Source organism: Gigantopelta aegis, chromosome 6 (genome assembly GCF_016097555.1).
Source record: "Gigantopelta aegis isolate Gae_Host chromosome 6, Gae_host_genome, whole genome shotgun sequence".
Classification (NCBI taxonomy): domain Eukaryota; kingdom Metazoa; phylum Mollusca; class Gastropoda; order Neomphalida; family Peltospiridae; genus Gigantopelta; species Gigantopelta aegis.
Genome location: NC_054704.1, coordinates 31,100,700 through 31,116,958, shown reverse-complemented (window position 1 = coordinate 31,116,958; position 16,259 = coordinate 31,100,700). Strand labels below are relative to the sequence as shown.

General features: G+C 37.1%; 1 protein-coding gene across 1 annotated transcript in view; it reads left to right on the top strand.

Annotated features, from left to right (window-relative positions):
* LOC121376017 overlaps positions 1-15,900 on the top strand; it is a 16,503-nt gene extending 603 nt beyond the window's left edge. Inside the window, exons 2-6 of the mRNA XM_041503778.1 lie at positions 1,033-1,683; positions 5,310-5,392; positions 7,654-7,793; positions 13,532-13,679; positions 15,686-15,900. Of these exons, the coding sequence (XP_041359712.1) occupies positions 1,033-1,683; positions 5,310-5,392; positions 7,654-7,793; positions 13,532-13,679; positions 15,686-15,835 (1,172 nt within the window). The 3' untranslated portion in view covers positions 15,836-15,900. The remainder of the gene's footprint in view (positions 1-1,032; positions 1,684-5,309; positions 5,393-7,653; positions 7,794-13,531; positions 13,680-15,685) is intronic.
* Positions 15,901-16,259: the final 359 nt, after the last annotated feature.

Here is a 16,259-nt window from a genome sequence, read left to right as displayed (position 1 = left end):
ATATGATCCGTGGCGGGGTGTGCGTCAGTAGTAGAGATGCAATATTTCGCAGGACTGATCACTCTCAATGAACTTGTATTTGTTCTATCTAATGCCTGTCCAAAGGTCATAGTATGTACTGCCCTGTCTAATGAAAAGTGCATATAAAAGGAACCTTGCTGTTTTTCGATAGGAATAACTTGGCACTAACGGGTTTCTCTCTTCTTCTTCCTCTCTCTCTCTCTCTCTCTCTCTCTCTCTCTCTCTCTCTCTCTCTCTCTCTCTCTCTCTCTTCCCCCAAGTGTCGAAATAACCCATTTAACACCAAGTGGTCGTAGTTTATAATGAACATTTTACTTCCAGATAGCATCCATTCAATCGATGAATTCAGTTTTATCACAGTCGAGATCTTGGTTTCAAACTTTGGTTTACCTCGCGCAACATGTTTTCAATACTGATATCACTATTGCTACCACCGTCCTTCCTCTCATATCCCGGTGTCACTTTCTTCTTTCATCAAATTTAGCATAATTATAGTGTAAATAAAATTAAAACTAAATTTAATGTAGGTCTGCGTCCTATTTCTCCTAGGCTGCAAAATCGCAAGTCTGCACTTCAAGATTACAAAGTTGAGGGAGTTTACTAAATTAGGCCCCTATATATGAACGACTAGCCAGTGGAAAGCGGAAATCAAGGGTGTGTGGGCTTGTGTGTGTGTGTGTGTGTGTGTGTGTGTGTGTGTGTGTGCGCGTATGATGGAGTGTTACAAAAGTGCCTGGTCAAAATTCATGTTTGATTTATTTGGGCACATCCTAGAATTTCCTACTAAACAGTAAAGGTATATCTGAATATTCCATCAATTTAGAAAAGATAAATAACATTCAAACTAAGAACAGTACTAGTATAGAATGGATGATCCAACTAAAAACCCGTATATTACGCAGTATTTATATCTTACAAAATATTTCACTGGATTAAAATATTTTAATATGGAAACAAAAAAGCACACACCAAAAAAACTGTTACCCATTCATTTAATACACTGTTTTTCAGGACTCAAACTATCCAGCGGCCAGTGGCAAGGTACAGGGGCTGTTTGGAGTGGCAGTGCGGCGGCTGTTCCGGGTCGCATGGGATCTGTTTGGGGTGGCAGTGCGGCGGCTGTTCCGGGTGGCATGGGATCTGTTTGGGGTGGCAGTGCGGCGGCTGTTCCGGGTGGCATGGGATCTGTTTGGGGTGGCAGTGCGACGGCTGTTCCGGGTGGCATGGGATCTGTTTGGGGTGGCAGTGCGGCGGCTGTTCCGGGTGGCATGGGATCTGTTTGGGGTGGCAGTGCGGCGGCTGTTCCGGGTGGCACAAGGGCTGTTATGGGTGGCAGTGCCGCCGTCGCCGCCGATCCAAACACAAGAATGAATACCATCTGGAACTCAGGGAATGGCCGTAGTGCGTGGAATGGGAACACCGGCTGGGGCAACGGCTGGGGCAACATATGGGGCAAAACATGGGACAACGGCTGGGGTAACGGCTGGGGTAACGGCAGGGGTAACCAGTGGGATAATAGTTGGCAGTCTGGCAGAAACGGAGATTGGAATCACGATGAGACCAATGACTGGAACAGTGACAGTCACTGGAACCACGGTTGGAACAGACACGACCCAAAGGAATCCAAAGAAATGAGCGACACAACTGTGGACGACAAATATGGTAAGAACTTTTACAAAACAGTTGTCAGTAAATACAAATACTCATACAAATACAACATACCAGTTACAAAATATTTATGTTTTCGATAATTCAACTTTTTCTCTTTTTTTAAATCTAAGTCTTTTGGTTACTGGAAATGACCCGCAAAAAACAGTTATGTTATATTGATTTTATTACCTTTCAGATAAATTTCATGCGTTTTGATTGGTCAATAGCCAATGTATACCACAAGTACACCGTGTCATTTGCGGGAAAATACGGAATTTGCCTGGGTGTACGAAATGTCACATGACTTTCTCGACTGGTTGTACGAAAATACAAACTGCGGATGAGACCGACGACATTTTCTACAACACGCCTTACTGATTAAATTTGTTGAGTCTTGAATTCATTATGAATGGGAATACCACAATTCCGTAAATTTAATTTTTACTGTTTATTTGAAGATTTCTTGAGCACGTTTGGCCAAAAAATGTGCTAGATTGTAGCGTTTCGCGTGCGAGTGCGAGTGCGAATAATTTTTACATGCCACTAGAGTTTCGAGCATGTCCGTCCTGGGACCTGTCTCTGGATAGCCAGGAGCTTGTCCCGGGACAGAAAAAATTAAGCGGACAATTTTGAAATTTACATCCAAAAATTAAATAGTGGGCCTATAAAATTTTGATGCGCATCTCTAATTAATATAATTAATAAAGAAAATTCTACTCATTAAATTTGGTCGCTAAATTAGATCGGGTGGTCAAACAGAAATTAGATAAGATTGGTGGCCTGACTCGGGAGGGGGGAGGGGAGGGGGGAGGGGGAGGCCAAAAATAAAAAGAATTGTCTGCTCGGTCGAATATTTATATAATTTGGAGCATGTTAGAAGGACATTCCAAAAATAAATAAGAGAAAGAAGAGAGGATCGGACTATTTAATATTAAAAAAAGAAAGTAATTTCGACATAAACTTTTGAACGAAGGTCTAAAAGTTTAAAGTCTGATCTATATGCCCACGTGAGTGGCCTCGTTAAGGCCGTTAGGGTGCACAGCTTGTAGGGACGAGATGGGTTGCATCCCGTCAAGAAAACCCCTAGATTGACAGCCAATAGACGTTGAAGGTGTAGTGCTGTGCTGAAATACAGATCTTGAGAAGCCGGATCCGTCTGAACGAGAGAGAGAATCAGACTAGGGTATAGTCCAGTCGTCACGGGTTGGTATAGTGGTGCGGACGGGCCCGACTCCGGAGGATACGAGATGGTATCACAATAAAACAAAGTAAAGTCTAGAAAAATAGTAGTAGGGGCCGACTCCGCTTCCTATTTCTTCTTAGAGTGGGGTGGTCAATCTTCCAGTGCTGTTAGGACAGGCTCGGACATGTAGAGACTAAACACGAACAACCGAGGCGTTCTGCAGAATGGCCGTCATACGAGTCACGAAAAAAAACAAGTCAACATAGTCAGACGAAAAAATGACGTGGAGGCGAGGAATCTCGCTAAAAAAGAATCCAACCTGGTGGTGCAGACTGTCGAAACGAGAAGCGTTCCAGCGTTCAATCAGTTCCAATGGCCGCATACATCCCAGTAGAAAACTTCACTTCGCTGACAAAAACAACAAAGTGAAGGATCCCCAAGTCGAGCCTTGAAAGCACGTACAGTGTGCACAAGCGAAACAAACACGTCTCACCGCGAGGAGCTCCAGACTGGGAATGGTTTTTCGCGTATTGAAAGCCAATGTTAGAATATAGCATTGTGTAATCAGTTACTGTGTTAGAACTTGGGCTAATTATCACGAACATATTTTAAGTAATAACTTGACATGCTTTTTTACAGGTTCTATAAGTTAGTACAACACGACAAATATTTTTGTTTGGCTACGGGTCTTCAATTTTGTTTTCCCGATACGATTACAACATAATCATAAACGTTTAAAACACGCAAGATAATAAAGCGCTAAGAGTTGTCTACCTTTGAGAAACACAGGGTTCGAAATGTTTTCAGGGTAAAACCACCCGCAATCTTTGTTGACACCCTTAATACCCAAACAGTCAACAAAAAAGCAGTAATACCTTGCATAGGTATTTGTTAACAAAAAATCCAATATATTTTGAGGAATTTGATGTTATGTTCTGTTATTAAACTCGAACTCACACTCGACTGTTATTATAATTTTAGTTTAATTATAAAACAAAGATTTAAAAGGTAATAAATTCGTTACGTGGTTTTTTGAGGGGCGTACAATCCCGTACGCCTGTCAAAAAACCGCATAACAAATATTATTGTATTGTATTGTACTGTGCTGTACTGTTCTGTTCTGTTCTGTTCTGTACTGTACTGTACTGTACTGTACTGTACTGTACTGTACTGTACTGTACAGTACTGTACTGTAGTTTGTTGTATTACTACGCGCAGAGATGTTCATGTTTACATTAAATTTGCAACCATGACAACCGTTTTACGCAAAAGCCTCCACGGTAACTTTTTTTTTTTTTTTTTTTTTTTTTTTTTAAATGGTACATATATAAAGGTTTTCGCACATTGCTGGTAATCCCGATGACCTGTAAAGTGTAAAATATTTCGGCCAATTATAGCATTCGATTCCCTCAACCCAGACATGTTTGCATGGGCGATAGGTGCCGTTCGGATCCTGCACAGAACCCTCGAATTTCTTGCCGGGATCGTAAAAATTGTAACACCCCAAAATAGGGACTGACCTCAGTGATTAATCAGCGGTGAGAATAAACAGTTTAAGTATGTTTCGTTGCAGTTGTCAAAATTGGAGAAAAAAAAGAAGTAAACACGTGAAATCTCCGCAGTTCCTGAACTACAATATACGCAAACTACTTTGCACTTTTTTTCACTTTCATTACAAGCAAAAAAAATTAATAAAATAATAATAACTAGTTAAATAATTCACTATTATATATTATGTACATGTACTTGTGCTTGCTTATCTTTTTTTCTTTTAATCAGTGATAGCTTTTTATGTAACTTGTGTATATATTATGTATTTGTGCTTATATCAAGTAATCCATACTTTCTCATCAAAGATTTGACATCATCAAAGTAATAATAAACATTACAGAAATATGTCTTGACATACATCTTTCTTTTAGATTTCTATAATGTGTACATGACACGGTCACACCCATATGGTTTGTATGCCAGAATGTATCTAAAGACAACTGATTTTTATTTTAAATACCGGAGAAACTATCTCTAGCATTCTCGCCCCCAAATTATTTTGTCAACTGACTGAACTCAAATCCCATGTATCCCAGACCCAACACGCTAACATGGCATAGTAAAAATGAAATTTGTGCTATCTAGTCAAGATATAATTTTATATTTAGAATTATTTTACAAACGACCATTAAAAATAAAATGTCTTGCTCTTAAAATAGTTTATAAAAATGTATGTTATGATAATTGGCGTACTTCTACTACTTGTAAAACGTATCGTGAATAAATGGAACCGCGAATAAATCGAACCGTGGACAAAAAACCGAACCGAAAATTAAAAAACCGAACCGTCCTATCCCTAATTCAGATTATATAGTTTCAAGCCTTCGACTTATAATTCAGTAACATTAAATTTCAGTTATCACCGAGTCTATACATGAAGATATTTGTTGTTTATTTCTTACAGATAAAGACTTTCTGACCGCTGCCGTTGCCAGGAATGACGTAATGTCTTTAACGGCGACACTTAAAGAATCTCCAACAACACAGGTTTGTCATTTTTAATCCATCTGTCCGTCGATATGTCAACTAAAACCCTATTCACATGCACACATAAATTGCAGACAAAAGTACTGGTTTATATATATGCAAATTTGCATACCTGAGTAAATTTAGTCATATGAACGGATTTGCATACATGAGTGAATATACTCACATGTGTAATTTTGAATAATTTGCACCTAGTGGAGACCACATGCAAATTAATATCTGCATATAAGTAAAACGATTGCCCGAGTATTTTAAACTATTTTTGGTCATGTGTACGCTCCGCAAAACTGGCTTACCTGAGCAAATGTATCCAAATATTTCTACAATGGTTGAAATGAGATTATACTAAGGACATCTTCCTTTCATAGTCGTCATGTAAACGCTTAGTCAATATAGTTTTGCACACATGGGTAAAATATGCATATACATGTATGTATCTTTACTCATGACTGTAAATTTTGGTCATGTGAACAGGGCTTTAATCGTATTACAAACGGAGCGAATCAAATTATTTGTGTATTTGTTATTGTATGTGCCTGTTTCACCAGAGAGATGATGAGTAGATAATACTGTAGGGATACTCTGTTGAATCTGCATCTACGTTTGTTAGTCCACCAAAAACACGAAGACCTGTGAAATAGTCCATTAGTTTATTTTGTTCAACGACACCACTAGAGCACAATCATCGGCTATTGGATGTCAAACATTAGTAATTTAGAAAGGAAATTCAAAGCACGGCCTGTCGTTGTGCCCTGGCTGGAACGAGAGATAACCCCATGGGCCCACCTATAGGGATTGATTCTAGACCGACCTCGTCTTGGGAATTGTGACAGATTATAAATTTTAAAAACCCATAAAATTTGGTATACAAAACAATCTGTGTAAATCTATGCGTGCTGCTTCCACCTTTTTCTTCCTGATGGCTTCTAAAGAAATATTTTTGGTTACGGGATCGTCGAAGATTTATCAAGTTAGTTTTCCAAAATGCATCGGCATCGTTTGCTATTGTAGCCAGATACGCATACGATGTAAGCTATAGGCCACAGTCACATTTTATCTTCCCATTTGGTTGACCGATTCCGGCAGTATGTCCGTACAAGTAGTCTGCTATTTTCCTGTGATTATTTTAAGGTAAACAGCTTTATCATGCAAACATGCTTCCTGTGACCTGACCCTACATGATAATTTTAAGTGTTATTATGTCACTGCATATAACTCCTCCGTTGCTAGCATGATAACCTTAGCGTTGCTATGTATTATCATGTAACTAAGAAATTACTCTTTTTTTCAAACATCCATTTACAGCAATAATTGTTGAACTGTATAAATAAATATAACATTTACACTTCCCGTAACGTCAAATAACCTCTTATTTTTCAATTCTCCATTATTCGCTCCTGTTCGGAACTAGCCAGCGTTTTTGAATTAAACATTTTGAAACAAAAAAGCAAATAGCTTCCTGCAAAGAATGTTTACACTGGAACAGCATCTGACGTCACTAGCAATCAGCTATGTAGATCTGCACGTCATATAGACTTGCGTTTATTTTCAGCCAAAAAAAAAAAAAAAAAAGGCATAAAAATTGTAAAATATGACAAAACGTAGTAGACTGGTATTCTATATTTATAGTGGTAGCTATTAGACGGCAGTTGATAGGGGAGACAATGTAGTATGAAAACATGAAGACATATTTGTGGTAATTCCAGTAAATGTAAATGCAGTACTTTTAGTGTAAAATAGGTGTTCTCACACTTTTAGGAGAAAGAACTAAACAACAGGGGTTGTCCTTGTTAGGACATGTTGCCCTCGGTAGGCAAAGGTGAATATTAAAAATTCAAAGGCATTAATAAAAGCGCTACATAGAAATGTATAGTGTAAATGATTGTTGTCTGTGACCAACTGTGGGGGGAGGGACGGGCAGTAATGTATTAATGCGCCTTTCAATTGATGTGCCAGGACCAGTGCATAATTTATAGCGGTTTGGGAACAGTGCCCGCGTGAACCGCACCCCGCACCCACCCTAACCACCGCCCCGCGTTTCCTATGCTTATATCTGTGTATTGGGTGTTTCAAATCGTTCCTTTTGTTAGGATGTTCCTGGATTTATAAAAAATAGGTTATAACAGGTCAGTCATCTGGCTGGTTGAAATGAAAGTCAAAGAATTATTGATATGACATGGACTTATTTTGATTGTTTCAAAATAGTTGAATTCCAACAATGGTTCCTTGTAAACAATGAATTTGTTGTCTTTCCTCTGTAGGGCGTGGAAATGGATGTGGCTCTGTCGACCGGTTCACCATCGACTGGTTATGCGATGGGCAGTGTCTTCGTCATGTTGACAGAGCGATCACGAAGTGAAGACACGTGCACTGAGGCATCCACAGGAAATATAATTCCAAGGTATAAACACAATTTTTATTCCTAATATATGATACTGACGATACCGAAAAAAACTCTGGTGATAACATATATATATATACAACCGTGTCCCGTGTATCGGCGCGTCCGATGATTCGGCGCACTTGGTATTTTGCATGAGTATGCTTAGGAAGTTGTCATGTTGTCGGAGTTTTTAACGAATTAAAGTTCAATTCCTTTTTCAATAGTTAATCAAGTATCAACATATTTATTTTTAAGGGTGGAATTAAAATATTTTTTTTAGAATTATCAATAATTATATAATAATTTCAAAATAAATCATTCACCTGTTTTCGTGTTTATAAACGCGAAGTAGGTCATCCTTATTGATATTAAGAATGTTAAAACCAGTCTAAAAACACCTTTCCCGCATTTTAAAAATGATAGTAAACAGTATAAATGTAATTATTTTTGTTGGGTTATTTTTTTATTTAAACCGAAAAAGAAAACACAGGAAAATGCAAACAAAACGAAAATTTTACACCTTAATTGACAGTCATTCCATTTCACAATTGTCACATTGTTATAAAAATAAAAGCGAAATAAGATCCACGTGTGTGCACAATCTACCCGAGAAAAATAAAATCCATGTAGGCATCTTAGCCATGCATGACAATGAACATGTATGCATCTGCAGTACTGTGCCACTCAAGAAAACGATTCCGAAACTGATCATGAGATGGGTCATATGTGATCGTTCATTTTCATAGTAATATTTTTAACAAGACAAAACAAAAAAGTACTAAAATAATTCTGGGACAATAGTGTAGCGTTTATAGGCTAAAAGTGAGGTCATGGGCGGTTTATAATTAGCGGGGGTCAACGATCTACATCTACTGCGCCGAATCACCGGACATGCAAATCGTTTTGGATACAAGGGGGTGCCTATATTTATGCACCATTTTAAAATGTTTATTTACTACAGACATAAAACAGTTTGTAGTGTATTTCAGATTATGCACTTCTTCATTGGTGAGAGACGCATTTTATTAAATATTTCACAATGTTCACATAGAAACTGGTCCTTGAAAGCTTAGGTGCGCCGATACACCGGACAGCACTGTATATACAGGTGATGCGCCAGTTCCGGATCACTTCAAACAAAATTGTGAATTCTGTCAACATGCGCGCGTATGACTTTAAAAGAAATTCTTGGTAATAAAGATAATCAACCATATAAATAAACAGTGATATAAATGTAAATTTAGGTAAACATTTGGCACCAAAAACAGTGTTGTTCGAGCTGGCGTACTTACGCCAGTTGCGGATCACTTTGTCCAGTTCCGGATCACTTTCGAAAAATAGAGGCTTACGCCTTCAAAAACACTATTTCCAACATGTTAGCACTTTCAGCACGTTTGTGGATCCTGCCGGACATATTTTATGATCATTTGCAACTCCATAGGGTTCCCACCCCCCTGATTACGCCCCTAATTAGCAATTTCTAAAATCGATTGAAAATCAACGATGGCGTCCCATGACGTCAGATATACGGGGCGTGTCAAAAGTAAAGGAGCGCGATCCTTATTATTTTCGTTGTGTACTTTCATTGTTTCAACAAGTTGAATTATATTTGATTTCTGGCATTCTAGTATATAATAATAATAATTAATATTATTATTACTAATAATAAATAATTGTTTTCGTTTATTATCGTATATATCAATAATAATAATAATAATAATAATAATAATAAATATTATTATTATTATTATTATTATTATTATTATTATATTGATGACTTTTAAAACTGAAAGGAACAAAGGCTTGAAAATAGAAAGAAATGACATATCAGCAAAATATCAACTTTGGGACTGTTTAGTATTTAGTATTTATTTTAGTATTTTACGGGGGCGAATTATGCTTTAGGTGGGGGTCCGAAACAATATGTAAATGTTTATAATTTGAAATTATAATTTTTGCAGGTTATCTACGTGGTGGGGGTAGGTTTTTTTTTTAGCCGGATATAGGCTAATCCGCCCGTTTAAATATTAAAATTAAACAAATAATTTTGAAGCAGGACGGTTAGACCCCTTGTTAATAATGATACATTTTAATATAGTGACACACACTAAACAGTCACAAAAGTGGATTATTAATTATTATTTTTGACGTGTTGTTCCATTTGCCCTTTTCTGGTTAGTCTCCCACCCACCCGCAAAATAATTCCTGGATCTGCTCCTGAAAACAATTATTTTCAACGACGGTCTAAAGGCTACTAGCTCAGATTGACCGTGTGAATACACAGATCAGTGGCCGACTGACTCTCCTGCATCAGAATGCGATTGTGTAAAACAAAAATTCCACTGAAAAAACATAATCCACCCTATAGTGGTAGGCTACAGACTGTTTAAATGCGAATTATAATTAAGCCGAATAAGAGATTTTCACTTCGTTGACAAAACCAAATAGAGGACCCCTTCCCCCTCTCTCCCAAAGTCGAGCAGTCGAGTAGTCGAGTATGCGAAAAGCACGTGCAATGACACATGCGAAACAGACCACTGGCGGTGGCATGGTTTTATAAAGGTCCTCATGTCAAACTTGTGCCGATTCTTTTCTTTGTACAGTAAACTTTTTTTTCTTTTTCAATCAATCAATCTAGCAATGGGGTGGACGGCTCTCACACTGAGGGGGGCGGGCAACATTACTGAATAGTCTTATGGGGCAAATACAAGACACGTGTGGAGCGATTTGAGCGATTCTAGACTGGCGATGTAACAGGTCATACGGGCTCCTATTTTTGTAGGGGACAGGGCACACTAATTTTTGCCCGAATTAAACGAAAATGGAATTTTAAAAAACTACATTTGATTTATATTAGCCATATTTGTGAATGACTGCGGCTGGTATTTGTACGAATGGCTAATTACACGTAGACCTACAAATACAACGTGAGAGACAAGTGGACGAACACTTAAAATCGTAGTTTCAGTTTATAAAATACGTGTCTTTACATTATATACATATTGTCATTCATTACCTGTAGAAAACAAAAATAATACAAGAAAAATAGGTGGAACTACAACTATTAATATAATATTTTGTAGAGGATGACTGGCCATGGGACGAACAGTCTAGGGCTACTATGACATGGGGCCCCGAGACATACAGAGTCGAATTATTATGAACCAGTGGTTAAAATAATAATAATATTATTATTATTATTGTCATGGAGAAAAACATTCCACCGTGTTCAACGTTTTTGAGTCTTGAGATAAACCCTGCGTTCATCGCCCCATCTAGCGGCAATTACAGCGTAAATACTTCCGTTTTGTGAGTGATCCGCAACTGGCGTATCAAGTGTGTCCCCTTTGATGAGTTACAGTAAGTCGTTTACAGCATCACTTTTCATAAAACTAGTCATGCACAATCTATATATGTTTCCCCTACTCGTACTATAAAATTTCAAAGGATATAAAAAGAAAACCATCAAAAACTTCATCTCTTTTTAAACGTCTTCTTTTTTTCATGTCGTCTGCTCGTGTAAAGTTTTAATAGTGGTTATGTATCGCCGTCCAAAATAAAACCAAGACTATATACTGTTACAGTTATTTTACGTACAATTTCAAGAAACATGTATTATTTGTTTGTTAGAATATTTGTTTAATGAAATTTACACAGAAATGACTAAAAAATTAATATACCGACAGACTGATCGGTAACTACAGGTGATCCGGAACTGGCGCATCACCTGTATATATATATATATATATATATATATTAATAGAATCTATCACCGTTGTGAGGTGTAGATAAGGCTATTCCAACCCGAGGGACCAAATATTTTTTGCGAGGGCCGAGTTTTACCGAGGCTCTTACAAACAAATTGTGTCCCGAGGGTTGGAATTGCCTTATCTATACCTCACAACAGTGATTGATTCTTTTTCTTGCCCATTTAATTACAGTAACAAAACATTAATTTTGTAAGCTACGGTCTGTTTATTGTAGAACGATTCGTATACATTTCACCTGCCAACTCATTTAATCATACGCGGAAAAATATAGCCCACCTTGTGCAACGACATAAATATGTAATGTTCAACTTACCAATAAATATAAAGTTGAAAATATTAATTTGATTAAATATTTTTAAAACAATAATACAACGTAAAATGGCAAACAGAATTTTGAAAACCATGAGTTATGACGTCAATCGTTTTAAAACATGAGTTATGACGTCACGCGTATGTAGAAATCGTCTAGCCCTCGGGTCAATCTAATTAAAATTAGATCCACTATTACATGTGGATCTAACATCAACCAGTTGGAGCTCATGTCCACCAATCAAAACCTTACTTGCAGAATCCTGCCAGTGATTTAAAACTGACAACACTGCGTAGTCCCCAATGTCCACATCTCTGTAAATAATAATTTAAATATTGACCAATCACACTTCGCCTTTTATAACGTTATTTGGGAGCACACAAATTCTAAAAAATTTTAGTGGCCGAAGTACAGCGAACCATACCAATACGTACGGGGTGGGTTATCAGTCTTCAATTTTACATTAAAAATTATTTATTTTTTATAAAAAAAACCCCAACTAAATCAGTCTTCAGTTTTACATTACAAACTATTTATTTTATAAAATAAAACATGTTTTAAGGCATTCGTAATTCACACGAAACATGTCGTATACCCTCAGGATAATTCGGAATGTTTTCAAATTATTTTTAAATCACTGGCAGGATTCTGCAAGTAAGGTTTTGATTGGTGAGAATGAGCTCCACCTGGCTGGTGTTAGATCCACATGTAATTGTGGAGCTAATTTTAATTAGATTGCCCTAGGGTCAGACAGATTTTTCTAGCACCGTGCAAAAGCTGGATAAACCTGTCCAGTGGGCAAGATATATATATGTATCTGTGTGTGTGTGTGTGTGTGTGTGTGTGTGTGTGTGTGTGTGTGTCTGTGTCTCTGTGTGTGTCTCCGTGTGTGTATATATTCAGTATGACAGTGTGATATTTGATCTCTCTCTCAGTGGACACCGGTCCCTCCTCCCCTCCCCCACTCCCTCCAACGTCTCACCCATTGCCCAATGACAGGCACTTCAAAGACGGTGTTATGTGCTGTCCAGTCTGACAAATGTGCATATAAAAGATCCATTACTTTTTCGGAAGAAGTAATCTTATATGGCAGTGGCGGGTTTACTCTCTCGTTTCCTAATCGTGTATAAATATAACAATATGTTAGCTCACGGATCGGGGATGACAAAACATTACATAGCCGTAGTGTGAAAATGTACTCAGGTGTCGTTAACGAAGCATTCCTTTCCTTTCTTATCCACTTCTTAGGCAAACGAAACATAAAAAAGCAACAAAAAACTAAAAATACCCCCCCCCCCCAAAAAAAAAAAAAAAAAAAAAAACAACCTGACACACAAAAAACCACCAACAAACACCAAACAAAACAACAACCACCAACTAGATTTCTAGCGTTTGTTTATAGTTTTGTTTATATGGTCCCAATCGCACTTCAGTTTTTACTGTCATCTTTTATATTTGCTTATCACCCCACTCATAGACCGTGTGGGTAGCCAAATTATTTTTGTTCAGGTAATACTTTGTTAGACCATTAAATAGGTCAGTGGTCTGTGACAATATGCCTTTAAAATATTAGCATATGTGTGGGTTTGGTTGTTGTTGTTTTTTTTTTAAATAATTAGGCTACTTTAATAATTTATGTTATTGCAAGGTGACATATCGTGATTTCATATTCACAGGAAAGGTTCTGATACTAACGTGGGAGGTTTGACAATAAGTGACCTTGCCTTGCACGAGTTTAAACTCTCCTCCAGCACCGAACAGAAGGTCACAGTCACCGACCTTCCTTTCAGTTCCCTGAGAGACTACGCGGGAAGAGGAATTGCGGTACGTATCCACATCACTACGACCCCCAGCAACGCCCCTTAAGGGTGTATACTACCAAATCAAATCCCATAGACGACAATAGTAACATATGTGGCTAAAACTCCTACCTGCAGCGTATCAATCGACACGGATATAAATACTACCGTCCCTCACCCTTAAAGTGAATCAGAAAAATTGGGGGGTCAAGCTGTTCATTTTTGAGATAACGGGTAGCATCTATGACTACCCTAGTTCCGCACAAAATTCGAGTACTTTTTTTACAGGTACCCCATACATGTTTCAAGCACAAGGCTGCTTGACACAGTGGTACTAGATGAAATAAAATTGCATACATGTTTTTGCCCAGAAGAAACTTTTTTTTTTAACAACCAACACATTTATCACCAATCTCTATCACAAGTTGGGTGCACCTCGAACTTTCACCCAGTCGGAAGTTATTTGGTTTAGTACTACCTTAAAGGGGCTGTCCTTAGTTTGAGGCAATACCCACATGCATTCTTATACAATTTATTACCACTCTCCCTTCCCTGTTAAAATGATTCATTTAATTTCATTTCAACTTAGTTTCGTGCTTATATCCAATTAAGGTTCAAGCACGATGTTCTGGGCACCTCAGCTATCTGGGCTGTCTGTCCAAGACAGTGGGTTAGTTTTTAGTGGTTTTGTGGTTAGTGAGAAAGAAGAGGGTGTAGTGGTCTTACGGTTGGAGACGGTACTGGGCTGCGAACCCTGTTCTTACCTGTCCGATGGCTTAACCACGACACCACCAAGGCCAGTGTTAAAATGATATTAAGGCTAACTAGGTAAATTATGTTAGGTCCCGTGCTTATGTAATTGATTCAGATTAGAAAATCTCGCCTAAGCAAATGCCACGTGCTTAAAGGCTTATCGAAGTATCCTTATTAGTGTACTGAGTCTGGACTTTTAAAAGCTTTATGAGCACGAACCTTGGTCTCCCAAAAAGGCTGTGTGCATAGATATTCTGAAGAAGTTTAGTTTGCTTTTATTTCCACAAAAACGATATAGCATAAAATAAGACAACGTCAAAGAAACCCATCAACAGTAAACCAAACTTAACCAAACTCAACAAATAACTCACCTCAAAAGAAAAACAAAAAAACACACCAATTTTTATGTATCAGAAGGAACTGCCCTAAATTCTATTTTCCTTGAAAAATGCTTAATTTTCTAATTGTGGGGTGAGCTCCCACAGGCACAGACACAGATTGGGGATTTTTATAAGTAAATATGTTAATAAACTTGATATATTTCCACAAGATTTTGATATCTCCACTTTATACATAACACTCTTATTGCCATTTAACATATATTTTTTATTTGAGACACAAATGTTGTTCACCCTACTCTATAAATAAGTTAAAGCACTCGCCATCTTGGTACGCTATTTTTTTTTAAATGCTCACTACATATTCAATTAACTGTTGAAACTCTGTGTGACGAAAGAGTCAAAATACAATAATAAAACACCTTTTCATACTAACAACTTCGATATTCACATTTTAATTATATATTTTTTTTTATTATTATTATTATTATTATTTTTTTTTTTTTTTAACCAGAATCGAATTAAATAATCTCCACACTACCTGAAAACATTTTGTCGGATATGGAAGTACAGTTTATAGCAAGCAAGTCACGCTCTGGGCTAAATATTTCAGTTGTTTTCTCATTGGTCAAATACTGGAATTTCTGCTCATTTTATAAACTTCCATGCCCGACTAAAAAAAGTTCAGGTACAGTGCACTATGATGACAATGAGCTGTTAATACAATATGTAATAATTATAACTCATGAGAGAAAAAACTAGATCAGTCGCCTTAGTAGACCATTTAATTCTGTCCGATGCCCAGCCACTGACCTTGTCAGAGACTGGACGTGGGATGGACGTTCCTGAACCTCTTTTGGATATAGACACGTAAATGACAGTAACAATAGACCGATTGCCTAGTACATCAATTATTTATATAATTATTTTCTATTTAAAGCTGTGTTCGAGGACTGAAGAGGATGCGAGAGGAGAATATAAGTGTGTAGAAAAAATACAACTATGTAGTAAACTGGGATGGGACAACAAAACAGCAAAAATGAAACCATTTTGGTTGGAAAATCCTGATCAGCTCAATTGGAAAAAGTGAAATGGGTCATTGAAACATGTTACCACAGTACGTGGTAATGTAAGAAATAAAACACTTTTTACTTCGCTTTGCTATTGTTATTATTCTTTGTTTTAAAGGGACATTCCTGAGTTGGCTGCAATTTTGAAGATGTTATCAATTAACAGAGACTTGTTAACGATTGTAATTACATATCAAATATATTTGTCTGCATAAAATATTAGTGGCTGTATATTAAACGTGTTTCTGATTGTTCTAATATTTGTACTAAGTTAAATATCACTTTATTTCCTAAAAAAAAACATTTTCGTACGTACGGAATTATTTAAAGACAAAAGCCAGTTTGTTTTGTTTACAAATATTAAGACGACCTGAAACACATTGAATATACAGACACTGATATTCTAAACAAGAAGATATATTTAATATGTAAAGTTAATCGTAG